Below are 19,238 nucleotides of genomic sequence, written 5' to 3' on the forward strand. Positions count from 1 at the left end.
TGCATGCTCAGTGCGAACTTTTGGACTTCAACTTTCTCTGCTCATCACAGGCAGCAAGCGTTGCATAGTCACCAATGTCCTATTTATAATCAACACTTGAAAATAAAACCATACATTCAGGACTCTCCCAATGATAGGCTGAATAATCTGAGTTTGTATTCATTATTTGGTAATAAGGAAACAAAGTCAATCCATTCTTGACAAGACCCTCTTGCTAGCAGAGCTTGTATTAAACTATAGAGAGTGAATGAAGGGACAATAAGCTAAATGGGTAATTGACCGCACTGCTGATGGTTTACTTAGATAATCGAATAGCCAGTGTAGAGTTGACCAGTACTTGATTGCTAACAGAGAGCAAGTTATTTTGTACATTTCTTAGTTATACATATCATGCATGAATGCATCACACAGTATATTAATAATAACCTTTATTTATAATGAACTTTTACAAAAAAGCTAAAACATCAAGTAATATTAAAAATAAAATACATTGAAAATTATGTGAAGTCAATTGAGGTTAAGGATCTGTTATTGGCAGCTGTTGCTGGCCTAGTGAACATCCTTGTCCTCATAGATCTTACTGCACTATTTGATACAGTCTGTCATGACATTTTGTGGCATAGGCTAGAGACCTGGACTGGTGTCACTGACACAGCAATTGCTCGGTTTAGGCCTTCTCACTGACAGGCAACAATTCATCACTCTGGGTAGCCTCAGGTCAGATACTTCTGCTCTCACTCATGGTGTCCCCAGGGTTCAGTTCTTGCCCCCCTTCTTTTCATAATCTACTATCTTATGCTGATGGTGCACAAGTTTACATCTGCACCAAGCCCTCTGATACCTCCTTGTGCCCCCTGACTCACTGATCAGTTGCCTGGTTGACATTAAAAACTGGACAGCTATGAACTTCCTCAAACTTAATAGTACTAAATCTGAAGCCACTCTCATAGCATCTACCTTCCACACTGATGAAAATTGTCAACCCAACCTATCTAACCCAGGTTTTATGACGTTCTCTGTGACTCAAATTAACTACCTCGGTGTTATCATGGACTCTACACTCTCTTGAGGCCCACATTAATAACATCATTATAATTGCCTTTTTTCATCTTAGAAATATTGCCAGACTGCATCCCTCACTCCTTGATTCTGTGTCTGAAACTCTAATTCATTATTTTATTACATCCAGACTGGATTACTGCAACTTGCTTCTGGTTGGGCTCCTGTTAGTCTTTTCAAGAAGCTCCAATATGTGTAGAATTCATAAGTAAAAATTCTCATGTGCACTAGATGATGGAAACACATAACCCCCAAGTTAAAAAACCTACACTGGCTCCTGGTCCATTATCGCATACAGCAACTGCTGATGCTCATTTGCTCTCTGTTAGTCCTGCCAAATTATGCTCTAATGGTGAAAGAGCATTTAGCGTTGCATGCCCAAAGATATGGAACCCCAACGCATCACTATCCACCTTCACAAAGCTTTTAAAAACTTCTCTTTCCAAATGCTTTTCCTAATTTGTAAAACTTATTTTCTTCTTATTGCCTCACATCTTTTTTATTTTATCATAGTTATGTTTTGTATTGCCATTTTCTTACTGTAACCTTTAAAATGTAATTGTAATCTGTAATTGTATTTGATTTTATTTCCCCACTGCATTATAATTTTATCATTTTTGTTTTTTACTCTGATATTCTCTTCTTATAACACTTAACATGTTTTCACTTGCTCTAATACTGTAAGGTGTCCTTGAGTATCCTGAAAGACACTTACATTTTATTTATATTATTTTTATTATTAATTAGAAGCAAACAGGTAGCTCTAAACAGACTAGTATTGACCTCTAAAGGTGCCTTGATTGTCAAATAGCCCTCCAGTCACTAGACAACGAATTCCACAGCTGTATTAGCAGGTGGTCAATTTTTGTACCATGTATCAGTTATGACTGTTTAATATGTTTTTTTCAGAAGTGGATGCAACTGTCCTAAATATTATGCATTTATGTAAGATATAAAAAGAAGTTTTATTCTGCAGCATGGACAGTTCTGAGACTTTGGATAACCTCACCTTTGGCAGTCCTGTTCTGAATGGTGGTAGGTTGTTTTTGTTTTTTTCTTTTTGTTTTTGTGTGTGTGTGTTTGTGAAAGCATTTTGGTGGTTTGTTTCAGGAGCTTCACAATTATTATGTTAGGTACAATTTGCAATTTCAAGTAAAAAAAAAAAAGTTTAACTTATACAGTGCCTTTCACAGACTCAAGATCGCTTTACAATCACAAAGATTGAGAGAATGAAAAGGCATTAATTGACAATCAACAAATTAATTAACAAATATGAATAGGAAGAGATGTTATAAGAAATGTTAAGACAAGTGGTATGTTTTAAGTTGTGATTTGAAAGAGGAAAGTGGAGAGCAGGGATGGAGAGATTGAGGTAAAGTGTTCCGTATTTGACAAAGGCGTGAACCGGTGTCTCAGCATCTAGTTTGGAGAGCATGGGCCTAAGCCTAATGAGGTGAAAAAGCCATTTCACTTTAAAAATGTGCATAGGCCTATTTAAAACAGTTTGCAGTTACTACTAAAATGCTGATACTATTTAGAGTTCAGGACCATGGACCTGCGAATTTGGAAATGTCACCTTGGACAGTTTGTGATGTAGCCCAATATTAGACATGAGAGGTATGAGACATGTATGTATATAAGATGTTGACAATCAAAACTTTCATTAACACTTTACTGAAGGGTAACATGACCACGTGACACCTACATAAACCTTTCATGACACCTCTCTAGACACCCCTCCCACCACTCGCTCCCCTCCCCTCCCCTCCCTCCCCTTTCCTTATGTATTCTATTTTAACATTGTGTAATACAAACAGAGGATTGGTTTCTTGGTTTACCAGTCCTGAAGAAACTTTAAGGGTTTTTCAGCAGGATAGGCTCAGCTCATTCAATGGACTTGACATCAGCTGTTTTGTCTTCCCTCAGAGAGCACCTTATACTGATGATTCTCGTACTTTGTGTGGCTCATTTGATGTGCTCATGACACCTCCTCTGGGGGAACACTGTATTCTCTCAAGCACAACAACACTTTGCCTCAAGCTCCAGATTTTCTTGACTCTTTCCACTGCATAGAAGAAAGTTTTTTGGTCAGTATCATCCTCCACTCTTGGAGTCTGTACCACTGTACCTGATACCTGTGACGATGGCCGCACAGGGGAAGCGAGAGGCAGGGTTGAGCAAAGTGCTCTTTATTCTTCATTGAAAATATGTGACAAAACCACAACAAATAATAAATGAAACTCGGTCCTAACACTCTGTGTAGCGATGTACAGGGTGGAAGTGAGTAGTCCGGCATTCCACTAATGTGCAGCACTTTCTCTCGGGACCTGTGAGTTTAAATAGAGGTAGAAAACAAGGGACAGTGAAAGTGATTAGTAGGCAGGGGACTGGGAATGAGGCAGGTATGTAATACGATCCCTAGCAGGAATGGGCATGTCCCTCCTTCTGGATGCCCGGCCAACCGTGACAATACCTGATACAGGTATAGCCAAGCTTCAGATATGATTTCACTGACATAAAGCAGAAAGTGAAGCACTGTTGCTGTTTTTTTTTTTTCTGACATTAGAGGTGCACACAAATGTTTTATTTCATAAGAAATAAAAACATATGCACTGAAACATTATGTACTTGTTTATTTTTATGACTTAAAAAAAGAAGCTGGGCAGATTGTACACTCCCTAATGTGGGTCTTCTCTGGAACTTGTTTTACAGATTGTAGATGGAGAATATGACAGCCTGAAAAATCAGTCTGAAGGTTTTTTTTGTTTGTGTGTTACACCTCTCCCACAATGGGCAAGGGTATTCTGTAACTCCAGAGGTCAAATATTTCACACACTCCTCAGGCAGCATTTTGCAAGTGTTTTCATTTTTACCCCTAGCACACCTTCTGTAGAGGGGCATCAGGCAGGCAGGGGACACCTCCTGTAGACAGGTGGGGATCTGTCATGAGGGAGTAGTAGTCCAGTTCCTTCTCATGAGAGGAATGAGGCGATGAGCAAATCTGAAGGAGGTGAGCCTTGTCCCTCCATTGGGGCTTGCAAATCCACCTGCACAGGCAAATCTCAGTCCATTGGCTGATCCAATCTGTCTGCAAACCAATGAGCTGCATGCTGTTTGTTTTTGCTTTCCTCAATAATTTCTGGCATGTCAGCTCACAGCCAGGTATCAAATGACCTGGCAGTGAGTTGACATCTTTTTTTAGGGTCAGTTAATCTGTGACATGCACTTTACATAAAGCAGAGGCAGGACACAGATGCGAGTCATATTGGTTTATTCAATGAATGAAAGGTAAACATACAGGAAAACAAGGCATAGAACAGACTGAGTCCAGTGGTTCTGGACCAATCTTCTGTGGCCAGTCCAGGGCCCCTCCAGAGCTGTTTGGTGGCCCTTGGTGGCCCTTCCTGAGGCGCCCCATCTCATCCGCACTGTTCCTGGACTTTTGTAATCATGATTGTTTAATTTTTGCATGCATACAACCGAACATCAATTTTGTCTTCACATTGTTTTTCTGCATTTTTAAAAAATATATACCAATTTTTATATGTTAAAAGTGTATGTTAATTTAAGAATAGAATTAAACTAACAATCAATTAAGTCAACATCAAGTTAATTTACACGTGAAACTGAAGTGTTTAGATAGTACTTATTTATTTGATGAACAATAAACTTTAATCAAAATGACAAGTGCAACTTTTGTAAGAATGTGCCTAATTACCACAAACACACTCATTCACTTCATTAAAGAACAAAGCAGTTTAAATCATTGCCCATTCACTTTGTGAATTACAAAGCAGAATAAATCAGTGGGTAGTGGTAGCTCAGTTTAGGTACTTGACTTGTAACTGGATGGTTGCTGGTTCAAGCCCCACCACTGCCAAGATGCCACTCTTGGGCCCCTGAGCAAGGCCCTTAATTGCTTGAGCTGTACTCGTCATAATGTAAGTCACTTTGGATAAAAGTGTCAGGTAAATGTAAATCAGGGCTCATTCACTTTGTGAAGTATAGTATTAAACAGTGCTCATTTATTTTTGAAAGTACAAATGATTATGAAACAGTGCTCATTCACAACACACAGAACAAATCATGAAAATAGGAATACATATAAAACTATATACAACTATTTACAATGGGGTGAGTGGGGTGGTCAACAGATCACTGACCCTGTCCAACATCTCCTCTCTTCATCTCCTCCATCCACTGCTCCACTGTCTTCCCTGCTGTTGCTGCTGCGCAGAAGTGCACCCCACGAAACCTGCTGTGTCCAAACTCTTTAGTCTTGGGTTGGCCACACTATTTGCAGGCATAGCGTTCATGCTTGCACCGCTTCGTGGGGACGGCCTGTCCATGGGCAGCGGCGGCGGCCTCGGCCTCTGCCTTTTTCTTTCACTGCCATGCTGTGGTCTGGGGCCCAGCCAGCACAGGAGTGGCATTGGTGGCAGAAGCCACGTCGCCTTCTAGACCAGAGCATGTCAGGGTCTCACCAGGAAGAAGAGGAGGCTGGCCTTGGACACGCTGAAAAGCCTGCCCAGACACATCCTGCTGGATGTTAAAGTCAAAAGCAGGGTGCCCGTCAGTCCGACGCTCCAGGAGCTTACTCAGTGCGGGAGGGAGGGGTTCTGGGGCCACCATCGGAGTGTTGGACTGGCCAACGCTCAGGCACAGAACATCCTGTTCCTGCTTTTTCTTCCTGGCATTGGTTCTGTAACACAGAATGCAGCACAGCCTCTTAGGACTCAGCCTGTATAGTCCACGGTGCAAATAAGATCAATCTAAGACCTGGAAAATTCACCACTGGGTCAGTGTCCGCTGATTCAACTAAAAAAATTGAATACAGGTCCAGGCCATGAGGCCGGGGCTGCCGAGGACTACGTCCCTGATGACACCATAGTCCCTCATGATGGCAGCCCACCTGTTTACCCTGATGCCAGTGATGGTCTGACCGCCAGGTGAAGCCAACAAGGCGGCTGACGCTGGGACACGAGGAAGGCCCACTGCCTTGTCCAGGGAAGTAGCTGTGAAGATACAAAAGGAGAGACAAACAGACGGACAGAATCAATTAGTCACACAGTTAGAAGTCAAACTTAAGGAAACGTATTACATTACTGTGAGTGTGCTTACCTTCAGACTCTCTGTTCAAGCTACAACAGAGGTCTTAGAGTGGCTGCTTTTTAAACCATTCCTTGACAAGTCACTCTCTGGCAGTTTTTCCCAGAGAGCAACGATGCTGTCTACCCTCTGCTGTGTCACAAAGGCCTGGTGACGCAGGTCCACCAGACTGTTGGCCAGGTTTACTACGTGATGGTAACCTAGAACAGCAGCAGGTCCCAGGCTCTCCTGAAAATAAAAGAAAGAAAAATACACTTTTTGACTGAAGCACACAAACATTTAATGCTCTCATATATAGTTGAACACCATTTATTTTGGATTGGTTAGGACTTGTGTTGTACTGTACATGTAAACACAAAGTGAACAGAAAGAACTACAATGTACTTATATCCTCCTCATCCCCAGACAAAGCCTGAGTCTGGGTAGCAACAGGGCCATCAGGCACGGTCTGCTTGGTCAGCCCAGACGCAGAGGACTTGGCTCGCTACGACCGGGTCCGCAAAGAAGCAGCCAGAGAACGAGGTCCCACTGCTGCGTGATGGAGATGCGGCAATGGTTCAAGACTCATTGAACCCCACGTCCACATCCTTGAATCCATCGTCCTCCAGCTCTGGAAAGTCCTCATCGCTAAGCCCATCTGGAGCATCTGTATCCCTGCTGACGTCCTAATGCACAGGTACTCCACCCCGATGAGTTCACCTATACAAGTGTGTTGAATACATCCCAGAGGGGAAAAAAGGGCTATATGTGTGTGTGCGCGTGTGTGTGAATATGAGAGAGAGAGAGAGAGAGAGAGAGAGAGAGAGAAAGAGAGAGAGAGCAAGAAAGATGAGAGATTGAGAGGATGTTACATGTATACTTTCCAGGCCTAGTGTAGTCCAGCTGGAGCCTAAGGAGTTGCTCGCTCAGCTGGTTGGCATAGTCCTGCAGCTGGCCGCTGTAGCAGACCTAAGTAGGATCACTTCCCTCCACTGCTGCTGCTACTCAGTCCTCGTTCCACCTCACCAACCGTTCAAGCAGGTATGCCTGAAAGTGCAGGGCACTTGCACTTGTACCTGCAGCAGTCAAGGAAAGGAGGCTTTTACTAAACAGTGCTGACATGCATACCGAGAGCAAGAGAGAGGGACTTACCAGGTATGAATGGGTTCAGGTGCAGGTGGAATGACTCCAGAGAAGTGGAACCGTGTGCACAGCGATACACGGGCAGGACGACCCCTCCCCTGGTCACCTGCCCCACCCTCCTGTACAGCTGTACATCAGGAGGGTCCTGAATGCAGTGGAGGTGGCGCCTCTGGGTCTGCCACATGTCCTCCATCTTCTTGCGGTCCAGAAGCCTGACACCCATTGTGTCCGTCACATCCATATAGTCTTCCATCAGCTCCTGGATGAGCAGCTCGGTCTCCTGGGCCCTGTGTGTGCGGCAGAGATGACAGCGCCAAGCCAGCTCCTTGACGGTGGGTCTGCTGAAAGACCCGGCGTCATTCAGGCGGCCTCTGGACTGAGGGGGCCTCCCCGCGCTCCGACTGCTTGGCCTCCTGTAGATGGGCCACATCATCCACGTCCCACTCGAAGACGCAGAAGGAGAGGTAGCCTATGAAGAGGCCGTACAGCTGGTGACTGTCCATGGTGACACCCACCGCGAACCGTCGCATGAAGTGCGACACGTCCAGCCTGACAACCAGCTGGTCCCATTCGTGGAACATAGGCACACAACACGTCACACATGTGACAATCAAGCATATTGTAGAGGTTACTGTTCAGCGGCGTGCGTGCGTGCGTGTTGCACCCTAGCTTATCTTCTTTGTGGAGTCCATCTTGAAAATGGCTCTATAGATGGAGGTAACCCTGGCCTTCAACTGCTCAAGCTGTGACAGCACATCTTGCGCGTATACTGTCAGCAGCCATTTTGGAGTGGGCACCGACACCGTCGGGGGCAGCTGGTGGGTGATGGTGCTGGGGTCGGTGCCCAGGGACAGAAACTTCTTGAGCACGAAGAGGTACTCGAGGACTTGGCCAGCCACTGCTGTCTGTGCCTGATGCACAGGTCGCACTGTGCAGCGAGGTCACACTGTTCCCCAGAGTGCGACCCCACATCAGGCAAACGACCCCCTTGTCGCAGGACAGGCTAAAGAACGCCAACACAATATCACACAGAGGAACCAACAGATCACACATTAATCCATCACAAAATATCTCTCTCACACACACACACACACACACACACTTGTATGTCAGAACCACTGGGAACTTCGCCCAATGGACGGGGTTCAGCTGATCCAATATGTCCTGCGACTAGCCCGCCACCTTCTTCTTACAGCAGCGGCACTACAGATTCACAGTGGCCATGAAGTACCAGCCGCTGAAGTCCAAAACCCTCCGGAAAGTCTTGTACAGCCCTAGGCCGTCAGCTTATGGCCCAGCCGACGGCACTCGGGTTGTGCGTAAAGCAGCTTGAATGCCCACATGCGGTATGGCATCCACAGGAACAGTCTGCTGTGAAAGAAGGCATTGAGCGAAGACGGAGGTTGCGCGTAACCCGGCCAGGGTCCAGGAGGCGACCACCACAGACGCAGATTCTTGGTCAGCACTGGCCTCCCAGACTGCTCTCTGGTGAAGAGCACCCAGCTGACCCACTAATGCCGCTCTCTGGGCAGCATCAGCTTCCAGCCCTCAGGCAGAAGCACCTTAAACGAACAAACAGATGCATCATATATATGTGCTTGGTGTTTTCCTCAACCTACCACAAAAACACCAGAGGCGGGGTGGTGCTGCTCACCTCAGCAGTGGGCACTGGCTGCATTTGCGAAGTCTGCTTTTCCGGTTCAGCCACCTGCAGGGAGCGCTGGGGTGGTGCAGGGACCTCTGGAGTAGAGGACAAGAGAGCTGGAACAACACACATTAATGAGCTTAGAAAAGGGCAAAAGATGTTACTTGACATCACAGCATGGGTGCACATGAGCCTGCAGGGACGACTAACACAGCCAAGAAGCTGAAAGTATCTAATGTTACTGAAGAGTGAGCTGCTCCCAACCCACCACTCTATGACAACAGCAGTGTAAAGCAAATCTGTCATTATGTTCAGCTATGGTAATGAAATAAGCAGATGGAATGAAGATGACACACTTTACATTTAGCTGACACTTTTATCCAAAGCAACTTACAATTATTACTGAGCACAAAGATCCTTGCTCAAAGGCCCAACAGTGGCAGTAGTGGGCCTTAAACTAGCAACTTTCCAATTATAAGTCAAATACCTTAACCACTGAGGTACCAGTGCCCTGTTTTAGCCAGCAAACATGAAGAGCACCACAGAATGAATTAATAACCGTGCAGGTCATTCTAACACCACCATCTCACATCACCTACCTGACCGCTTCCAAGTCCTTCCCATTATACTGCATTACAATGTATCACAACAAAACAAGTTACAGTCAGGACAAACAACAAGACAGATCTTCAATTTTATACTTGAGTAGTTCACTCAGTCCATTCAGCAGCACAACTCACCTTCAGCGTCGAGTTCCATGGACACAGCCAGCAGCTCGGCGTCGGAAGGCTCCTGTGCTTGCCTGGCTTTGGAACTCCGATGGTTGAAGACACCTGCGTACGGACACAAGGAGCAACTTCAGACACCAGAAAGGGATAACATTCAAAGGCACTCAATGAATCAGTCGTCCACACGCACACACGCACCTGTTCTTTTGCAGTGCCTCCATCTTGCTCTGCCGCCAGATCCACAGGACGTAACTGGATTAACAAACGCCGCGTGTAACTGCAAAACCTTCCATGTTCCAATGCTGCTCTGTTCGTCACGCGTGAATTGAACATCTACCTCTTCTAACTGTCCTTGGCTCAGCAGCCATTTAAATGTTTCACCCCGGTACTGGACCGTGCTCTCGCTCAGCACTGGACGCGCGTTCGCGGGATCGACCCACGCTCCCCACCACGCGGTCCTTGGCCTCTTCCGTCATCCTCTCGGCGCTCCAAACCCAAGACGGGGCCGGCCGACGCTTGTAGGCGTTGGACAGCTCCACGGTCTCGGGCGAAGGCTGGAGGGTGAGCTGGCTGGAGGTCTCTCGCCTGAATGCAGGCTTGTAATCCATTCTGTCCAAAATGAAACAAGAGAGGAAAAGACACAAGCGTCGTCTGCGGAGACAAAAGACGACGCGCACACGTAAAACTTTGACAGGCTACTTACTTGAATCGCTAGTTAATACCCAAACTGTAGAAAGAAGAACACACACATCAGTGTCACATATAGAATATTACCAAAACGGTCGCGTTTTGCTTAGTGAACACTTCTAAGGAACGCAGTACACCGCTGCGCGTCTGCAATACATTAAATACATAGAATACAGCATTATAGTCAATCTCGAGCTGTAAAGCACCACTCAAGACGCGCATGCACGCTATCTGGGTCCATTTAATCAGTCATTGTAATGTCATCTAGTCAGACACTGTATTTCGGACATAAACGACCTAGCTCGGTCGGTCGGTTCTAGTGCTAATTTCGCCCATTAAATTCACTTTTACAGTACATTCTTGACGTACGTAGACGTAGATAATAAAAGCCATGTAAAGAACAAAAGCGTAAAAGTTACAGAGAAAACGAATCGAAGGGCTAAACTTCAAACAATAGGCGAGCCCGGCGTTACTTACCGCACGCCGTGAGAACTGACAGCAGTGGTGTGACAGCTACGAGACGGCAACTGGATAGCAACGGGAGAGCCAATGAAAAATCGAGAGTCACATTGGAACAGGCCAATGGCGCTCTGCTGACTTTGGAAAAGAATTTGTAACAGACCAATGAGAGGACGCAAGCCTTTTAGAACCACTTGGAACAATTTTGAACAACATTGGAACAAAAGATTGTATGTCATGCACGCAATAGGCATTTAATCTCCCTACCGATTTGTAAAAGGTGTGGAAAGCAACGTTCACATGGAACATTTGTTGGTGGCATGCATTTTGCGTAGCGCATGCCAGTAAACCAGAGGAACATTCTCTCTATACACTTTCTATATAGTAATGTCACTGTAGCTATCCTAATTATAACTCTGCTGTCTCTCACTAGCCGATCAATAAATATGTTCTGTCTCTAACCTCACATATAGCGAATAATCATCACTAAACGCATTGTCAGTCGTGATGTCACTATATCTCTCAAAATCTCTCTCTTCTCACAAAAAACTTCCACAACAAGACTCTCAATTTTTCGTGACGTTTACGGTTCAGACTGATGTATGATCAGGTTTATTTCAGACACCGTCAATTAAACGTAGAAGCTGCCGGTCTTCATGCCACCTGTCGAAACAGGTGAAACGCAACAGAACACCCTTCACCTTTCGGAGCAATGTTTCGAAACACTGCGCTTAAGAAATTCAACACAAGAGTCGAAACATCCGTACCAAAGGTATCATTACTACTGCGAAGTAGTGTTGATTAAAACAGGAATAAAATTAATCGGAATTCTACTGTTGTGTATTTGTGGAAACTGAAAATTGTAGTGGGCTTGGAAAAAGCCATTTTTTACAAAGGATTTTATATTTGTATCTGTAACAGGCATGGTACAGACTAAACTAAAAAAATAAACAATGAGGTCTTAGAAGAATGGAACTGTAGTGGTATAAATGGTGTTTCTCTCTTTACTACGCTCAGTTTTAGTATTTTAACCATTTTATAGTATATGTAAAAACAGCTTACGAAACCTTCCGCTTTTGCACTTTTTAGACGGCTCCTTAATGATTCGCTTCTGGAAAGCGTCAGTTATCAGCGTTTCCGATTTTTTTCTCTTGAACGCAATTTCGCGGGCGAACGATGGGAAGTATTTTTATTTTACTGAGAATTCATCGAAAGAACATCATGCTACACTGAATCAAGCGAATAACAAATTTGCAATAGTACAGCAACAGTAATGACCGCTTTCCACGTGTAGGGTGGGCTGAGTGCTTTCAATGTTCATTTGACACTGTGGGACAAGCCTACAAGTGAAAGACAATACGCTTACATTATTCACGTTATCGCTGACTCACAGGTTAAGGGAAAAAAAGTATATAAAGTAAATTCCGCTTTCAATAATTTGATGGCTACCTACAAAATTCTGAGTGGCGTTTGCCATGAGGCTTTTTTTCTAAAAGTTTAACTATTTTAAAATCCCAATCCTTACAGCATGATTACACCATTGTCTATCATTCTGGATTCTTTTGGTTGGGGCTAATACCTTAATATGTGAATATGATGGAAGTTTCACATGTTTCCTTTGTCCCTGATTCAGGTTTTAAAAAATAATAATTATATGTTTTAACTCATTTCTACGCATGTGTAGAGGAGTCGCGTTTGGCACCGGTTATTTATCAGTGCTTAGATCAGCTCTGTGCAGGTGGCATTAAAGCTGAATCTACACTGAGTGCTTCCTCTCGCTGAAATCAGTCTCCTGTATGCTGGTGACTTTCTCACCACACTCTCCTCAGTCAGACGACTCTAGAGACGGGAGGTGGAGTTCTATTCATCCGCCCTGACGTTCTTTTGATATATATGGAGAAATTTTTAAAAATACCTTTTTGATTTGTCACTGAAGATGTTTGATGATTATACTTCTCTGTCTAATAAGGTAATAGTGATTGTGATTGGTGGCTGTTAGAAACTCTCTCTCTCTCTCTCTCTCTCTCTCTCTCTCTCTCTCTCTCTTTATAGGGGGCTAGGGGGACCCAGTTTCTTCAGTCTCTCTGTGGTAGTGGAGTTAAAAATTGTGTTGCCTGCTGAGTTTATTGCCTGCTGCGTTTAACAAAGAGTGTGTGCAGGGCAGAGGAAGATGGACAGCTGTCTGACTTTAATTCTTCTGATGTCCACAGTCACACTCACTACTGCTGGTAAGTCCTCATGTCAAAAACACATTTGAGCACATAATCACATTATTATTATTATTATTATTATTATTATTATTATTATTATTATATTAATAATGTGTTTGCTTATATCTTAACACTATTGTAATTTAGTTATTCCTTGACTTTTTTACATCTGTAGCTACACATAAAAGAAGGGACAGAATAGACAGGCAGGCATACATAGCCATACATAACTCATGTACAGTTAATATGGTCTTTTTATCTCTCTTTTCCTCTATCTCTGTCTCTCTGCTCTCTTTTTCTATCTCCATCTGGTATCTTCTATTTGGTATGCAGACAGTGTGAGACTGGTGGATGGTGGTCGCTCCTGTGCTGGGAGAGTGGAGTTTTATAGAGGACAGTGGGGAACAGTGTGTGATACTCACTGGGATATGAAAAAGCTGCAGTGGTATGTAGAGAGCTGGGCTGTGGGGAGGCTGTAGATGTACTGGGTAATGCTCACTTTGGACCAGGATCAGGACCAATCTGGATGGATCAAAGGATATGTACTGGATCAGAGCCTACATGGGAAACATGTGGAGCTCCTAAAATTTGAGACGACTTGAATGTAATCATGATAAAGATGCTGGAATGATCTGCTCAGGTAAACCGTACTAATTCTCATTCTCAAATGTAATTAATTTTTTCAGTGGTCCACTTTAAAACTTTGTTTAATTGTAACATACATTTCACATTTTAAACATCACACTTCCTAAAATCTTTTTGCCAACTATCTTATTTATTTATTTATCTATCAAAAAAACAAATGCTAAATGATGAAAAAAGTCTTTAGAAGAAACAATATTAGATGAAATGGAGATACAAAATTACTGAGGCAAATGGAGTCAAACTTTGTTTGGGGATTATATTAGGCCAGGGAACTATCTAATCTTTTCTTGTGTTAATCTCTTTCAAGGTTTACTATTATCTGATAGTGAACAGTAACATTAAATAAAATACAGAAGAATGTATCATGGAACATTATATTTATCTAATATGTATATTGTGTTATTACTATAGTATTATTTTTTGATCACACTAGGGAACAAAATAACTATTGAAAGACTATGTTGATGTTATAATATTTGCAATCTGATGTATTTGTCCATTTCTGTAGTATGTGTATAATACACTATATAGTAATTATGCTAGGTTAGAATATATACATTTAGAGTCTATTTTAAAAAACACAAAGGTGTATAATTAATAATATAAAGTATTTATTATTTGTGCAAAGTACATAACAATCCACAATTTGGAATGACCTGAAGATTCCATACAACTGGTAAAGGAGTTTGTTTCCATATGTAGTGTTGTAGTATATGAGACCATAAATTAATTGTCTTGGTCTTAGGGTAGGAGGACTCAAATTTTAAGCTTCACATTTTCACATGATCATCAGCAAATATGACCAGAGCAAGTAAATTATGTTCATAACTGTCACTGTGGTATAGTATTTTGAAAGATGTAGCATTTCCACAGACAATTGCTTCCAAATTACAGTTTTAACAGACTAAAACAATCTGCCTTCTCAAAGTATAACAGGTGGTTTCATTTCATGTAACTTAAGTGATAGTGTTCGTATTTGCTTGCTGGTGTGTGGTTATGTGTCCTCAACAAACATAGATGTCAGCTTCGTAAAATTATTATTATTATTATTATTAGTAGTAGTAGTAGTAGTAGTAGTAATAGTAGTAGTAGTAGTAGTAGTAGTAGTAGTAGTAGTAGTAATAGTAGTTGTAGTAGTGGTGTTGGTGGTGTTGGTAGTAGTAATATAGCTGCATAATTTTATTATGTATTTCATATATTTGTAGGTTTTATGTATTATCATTATTATTATATCTATGATGATATTACTCAATCTTCCACTTTATCAAAACACGTGGAATTTTACGTAACAGAACGCATGTAATTGATCCTTTCCATAACAGCTTGATTTTTTTCTGTTCATTCATTCATATTACTCCTGTTTTCATTTAATAATACACATGAGTATATGAACCTCTTTGTTTGGTTTAAACTTAGCTGACCTAAATTGAGTTGACTTTACGTTCTGACTTCTGAATAACTTTTATAAAAGTACAGTAGGGACAGAAATGTCTTAATTATATCGTTTGCTTCCATAAGTTTCAATACAGTTGGACTGAAAATATCATATTTGACTATTTATAGATTATATATTATTTAATGTCACACACAACATACAATATATTATATACACAAATTTAATATTTAGTATATTTGAAGTATAACTAATGCATTTTTACAACATGCAAAAATATCGACGTGGTCATTTTCAACAGTTCCAATGGAGGATGAAATAAAAAAAAAAATCTAAATCAATCAATAAACAAAACCATGCATAAATGTGAATAAATGGGCACCATAAAAGCAATGTATTTATCGATTTATGGATTTCTTTCTTCACCACGGTAAACCAACATAGTAGAGAAAGCAGTGTGTTCGATTACTCTTGTCTTGTTTTGAATCACGTTGGCACATTAAATATTTCACACCAGAAGTTTTGCGGGGAGGCGAGAAAGACGTCACAGCTTGTCACAACGTTTGCTATTTAACGCCAGCTTTTATCCCCGATGTATGTATGCAGATTTCTATGCGTGGCGATTCTAACGTCTATTGGGGCCCTAAGCAAAAATTCATAGAGGCCCCTCCAACCAGTGTTCATCGCCATTATCTTATAAATAATCTGACACCAACAAGAAATTGCAAAATGTTAACTTTTTATTTCAAAAGTTTTTATTTCAAAACAGTACTATTATTTTCAAAATATAAATATAAATAACAACATTTTAATGAAAGTCTATAGTCTTCATTATATTAAAACCACAACAGATATGGGAAATACAATAAAATACACAAACCTCACTGCACATATAGCACAATAATGTATAACAATACACCTCAGTAATTCAGAGTACAATTTTACAAGCTTCTTTCCATCTAAAGTTCATAAGTTAGCATTCATAGCTTGACATTTAGTTCAGTTAGACACAGATTTCATCAGTTAACTAGTGAAAAACTAATGTTCAAATGATCTAATTCCCCCCTCCAAATCACTCCATTACCTATGCTCTGTAAAACTACAGGTAAAACATTACCTACTCTAGAAATTGCAGAGACCGTGTTTATTTCAGTAACAATGCCCAAGAACAAGTTGACAGGTTATGAAGTGTTACTACTAGCTTCTACGTTCTGACAGCCTGGTAGGCTAGCTACACTACTGAGTCAACTAGCTGTCAACTACTGACTCTGACTAATGTCATGGAAAACTGAGCTGGGCACACTAAGATGCTTTGCAAGCTAGGTTAGCTAATATTAAATGTCAAGGTAAACAAATGAAATGTAATTCTAGTGGATGTTATTCAAGTGTGTCTCTCCCTCATTTAAGGCTAGACTTGCAGGAATTAGTTATTAATAATTGTATTTAATTGGTATTATCTGCCCCACTCACTAGTAATGCTTTTTCTCCTCATCCTCTTTTTTCTTCTTTCTCTTTTCACTGCCAGCAGGATAACTCCTCTTAATTTTTGTTGACTGACTTGTGTTGGTGATAACTTGTTGTCATTATTAAACAAATCTTGAACAATACTTGCAACAGGAGGGAGTGGAGTCAGACAGGGCCACTTAGGGAACTGAGATCACAAACTGTCATTGCAAACTTTGCACATTGCCATTGACGTAGTATAAAGTTTGTCAGTTTACAGAATTTAATGATTTTTGCTACAATTTCTCAGCTGTTTTAAGCTGTTACAATATTATGGCACAAATCACAAATGGATTTGGTTTGTGGAGGTTTATAAACCCACTGGTATACCAGTCTGTTGTCTGTGGAATAGGATTACTATCATGCATGCTCTGCAGTGAGACCCCTCTCAAAGGGTTGGAACCAGCTGAGGGAGAGAGAGAAACAAAACAAAACAACCAAAAAAGAATAAATGAAAAAGAAAGTCATGAAGAAAAGGAATAAAAACATGGTTAAAATGAATCAAAAGTTAACATGGTTTTGTGAAATCTGTTTTAGCATTTCTTAGTCATTACATTAAGTTACATTTGTCTCTATTCCTTGTACTAATATTTTAGGAGTGAGGCTGGTCAGTGGTCCTCGCTGCTCTGGGAGGGTAGAGGTGCTTCGTGGGAAAACCTGGGCCACAGTGTGTGATGCTGACTTTGACCAGCAGGATGCAGAGGTTGTGTGTAGAGAGATGGGCTGTGGGCCTCCTGTGGAGATGCTGGGAGCAGCTGCTTTTGGCAGAGGGGATGGCCAGGTGTGGACAGAGGAGCTTCAGTGTAGAGGCAACGAATCTAATATTTACTCTTGTCCGACATCTTCATACAAACACAGTTGCTCTCATGACAATGATGTGGGTCTGTTGTGTGCTGGTAAGAAATATATTTATTTTAAGTAATTACATATTTCCACATCTCCCTTTGCTTATGTACAACACTTTCACATTTAGAATAGATTGTCTTCACTCTATTCATTCTGTCTCCCACAGACAGTGTGAGACTGGTGGATGGTAGTACTCACTGTGCTGGGAGAGTAGAAGTTCTTCACAGAGGACAGTGGGGAACAGTGTGTGATGATGACTGGGATATGAGAGATGCTGCAGTGGTGTGTAGAGAGCTGGGCTGTGGGGAGGCTGTAGATGTACTGGTTAATTCTCACTTTGGACAAGGATCAGGATTAATCTGGATGGATGATGTGGACTGTAGTGGATCAGAGTCTACACTGAAGAACTGTAGATCAGCAGGTTGGGGTAAACATAACTGTAATCAAACTAAAAATGCTGGAGTTATCTGCTCAGGTAAACTGCACTACATCTGCATATGACATCTATACTGATTGTAATTCACAACCTAATATAGTATTAGTCACTATGGCTCTACTTTAAAATGTCTTTGGCAAATTTGGGTGTTTTTATATGTATTAAATTTCTTAAACTTTTCTGACTATTTGTGTTTGTCATGTCTTATTGTTGGCAGTATTTTGTACATAAAGGTTTTTACTGATATTTTATGACATTAAAGAAAACCACATGAACCAAGCATTAATTAGAGCATTACCATAATATTAATCTATTTAAGCATTACTTGGTCATCACAATAAGTTATATGTGTCTCTATTCCCCATACTAATGTTTTAGGAGTTAGGCTGGTTGGTGGTCTTCGCTGCACTGGTAGAGTGGAGGTGCTTCATGGGAAGACGTGGACCACAGTGTGTGATGCTGACTTTGACCAGCAGGATGCAGAGGTTGTGTGTAGAGAGCTGGGCTGTGGGCTTCCTGTGGAGGTGCTGGGAGCAGCTGCTTTTGGCAGAGGGGAGGGCCAGGTATGGACAAAGGAGCTTCAGTGTAGAGGCAACGAATCCCAGATTCACCTCTGTCCAAAATCATATACTCTCAAACATGACTGCTCCCATGACAATGATGTCGGACTGGTGTGTGCTGGTAAGAAATGCATCATTCATATTTAATCTTGTATTTTTCTGACACTAATCATGTATGTTATTTATAATTTAAACCCATTCTGTTATAGAATTTTATCTATATATGAATTATATATCATTTTAGCATTTTCTCTTTGTAATGGTGATGCTGAAGCTTTTTCTACTGATTTGTTTCCATACCTCTCTGCCTCTTTCTTTCTTCCTAATTTTCATTTTGCACAGACAGTGTAAGGCTGGTGGACGGTGGTGGACACTGTTCTGGGAGAGTGGAGGTTCTTCATAGAGGACAGTGGGGAACACTGTGTGATGATGACTGGGATATGAGAGATGCTGCAGTGGTGTGTAGAGAGCTGGGCTGTGGGGAGGCTGTAGATGTACTGGGTAATTCTCACTTTGGACCAGGATCAGGACCAATCTGGATGGATGATGTGGACTGTAGTGGATCAGAGTCTACACTGAAGACCTGTACATCAGCAGGTTGGGGTAAACATGACTGTAATCAAACCAAAAATGCTGGAGTCAGCTGCTCAGGTAAGATGCTCTAAATCTCAATATAAAACTCAAATAATACAGTTTACTACTCAACATTTATTAATTTCTTTGCCTTTGTCATTTATGAATCTAAAAATATAATACATATTATTGTATTCTTCCCACCTCCAACTCAAAATTTTCCATGACGTTTAAGGGTTGAGACTTTAATGGTCCAGCAAATA

General features: G+C 41.7%; 2 protein-coding genes across 2 annotated transcripts; one reads left to right on the plus strand and one right to left on the minus strand.

Annotated features, from left to right (window-relative positions):
* Window positions 1-5,108: 5,108 nt before the first annotated feature.
* LOC118241703 lies at window positions 5,109-6,793 on the minus strand. Its single transcript, XM_035528167.1, has 4 exons — window positions 6,698-6,793; window positions 6,255-6,396; window positions 5,972-6,074; window positions 5,109-5,761 (listed from the first exon to the last, which is right to left on the minus strand). The coding sequence occupies exons 1-4, from the start codon at window positions 6,791-6,793 to the stop codon at window positions 5,446-5,448; spliced, it is 657 nt and encodes a 218-aa protein (XP_035384060.1). The 3' UTR covers window positions 5,109-5,445.
* Window positions 6,794-13,619: 6,826 nt separating this feature from the next.
* On the plus strand, window positions 13,620-19,224 carry LOC118241704 (deleted in malignant brain tumors 1 protein-like). The gene is given in 5 exon segments (XM_035528168.1): window positions 13,620-13,659; window positions 17,157-17,456; window positions 17,534-17,881; window positions 18,221-18,322; window positions 19,211-19,224. Coding segments are annotated over 5 exon segments (777 nt in total). The 5' UTR covers window positions 13,620-13,646.
* Window positions 19,225-19,238: the final 14 nt, after the last annotated feature.

The sequence above is a fragment of the Electrophorus electricus genome, chromosome 7 (assembly GCF_013358815.1).
Source record: "Electrophorus electricus isolate fEleEle1 chromosome 7, fEleEle1.pri, whole genome shotgun sequence".
NCBI classification, from domain to species: Eukaryota; Metazoa; Chordata; class Actinopteri; order Gymnotiformes; family Gymnotidae; genus Electrophorus; species Electrophorus electricus.

Bases quoted from the DNA above. Each gene is read 5' to 3' on its own strand.
- LOC118241703 (XM_035528167.1), bottom strand. From the start codon at position 6,793: ATGAGGACTTTCCAGAGCTGGAGGACGATGGATTCAAGGATGTGGACG. The intron at 6,075-6,254 runs GTGACTTGTCAA...GTATCTTCACAG, and splicing joins CTGGGAAAAACTGCCAGAGA to CTACTTCCCTGGACAAGGCA. The intron at 5,762-5,971 runs GTGGGCTGCCAT...TCTGTGTTACAG, and splicing joins ACTGGCATCAGGGTAAACAG to AACCAATGCCAGGAAGAAAA.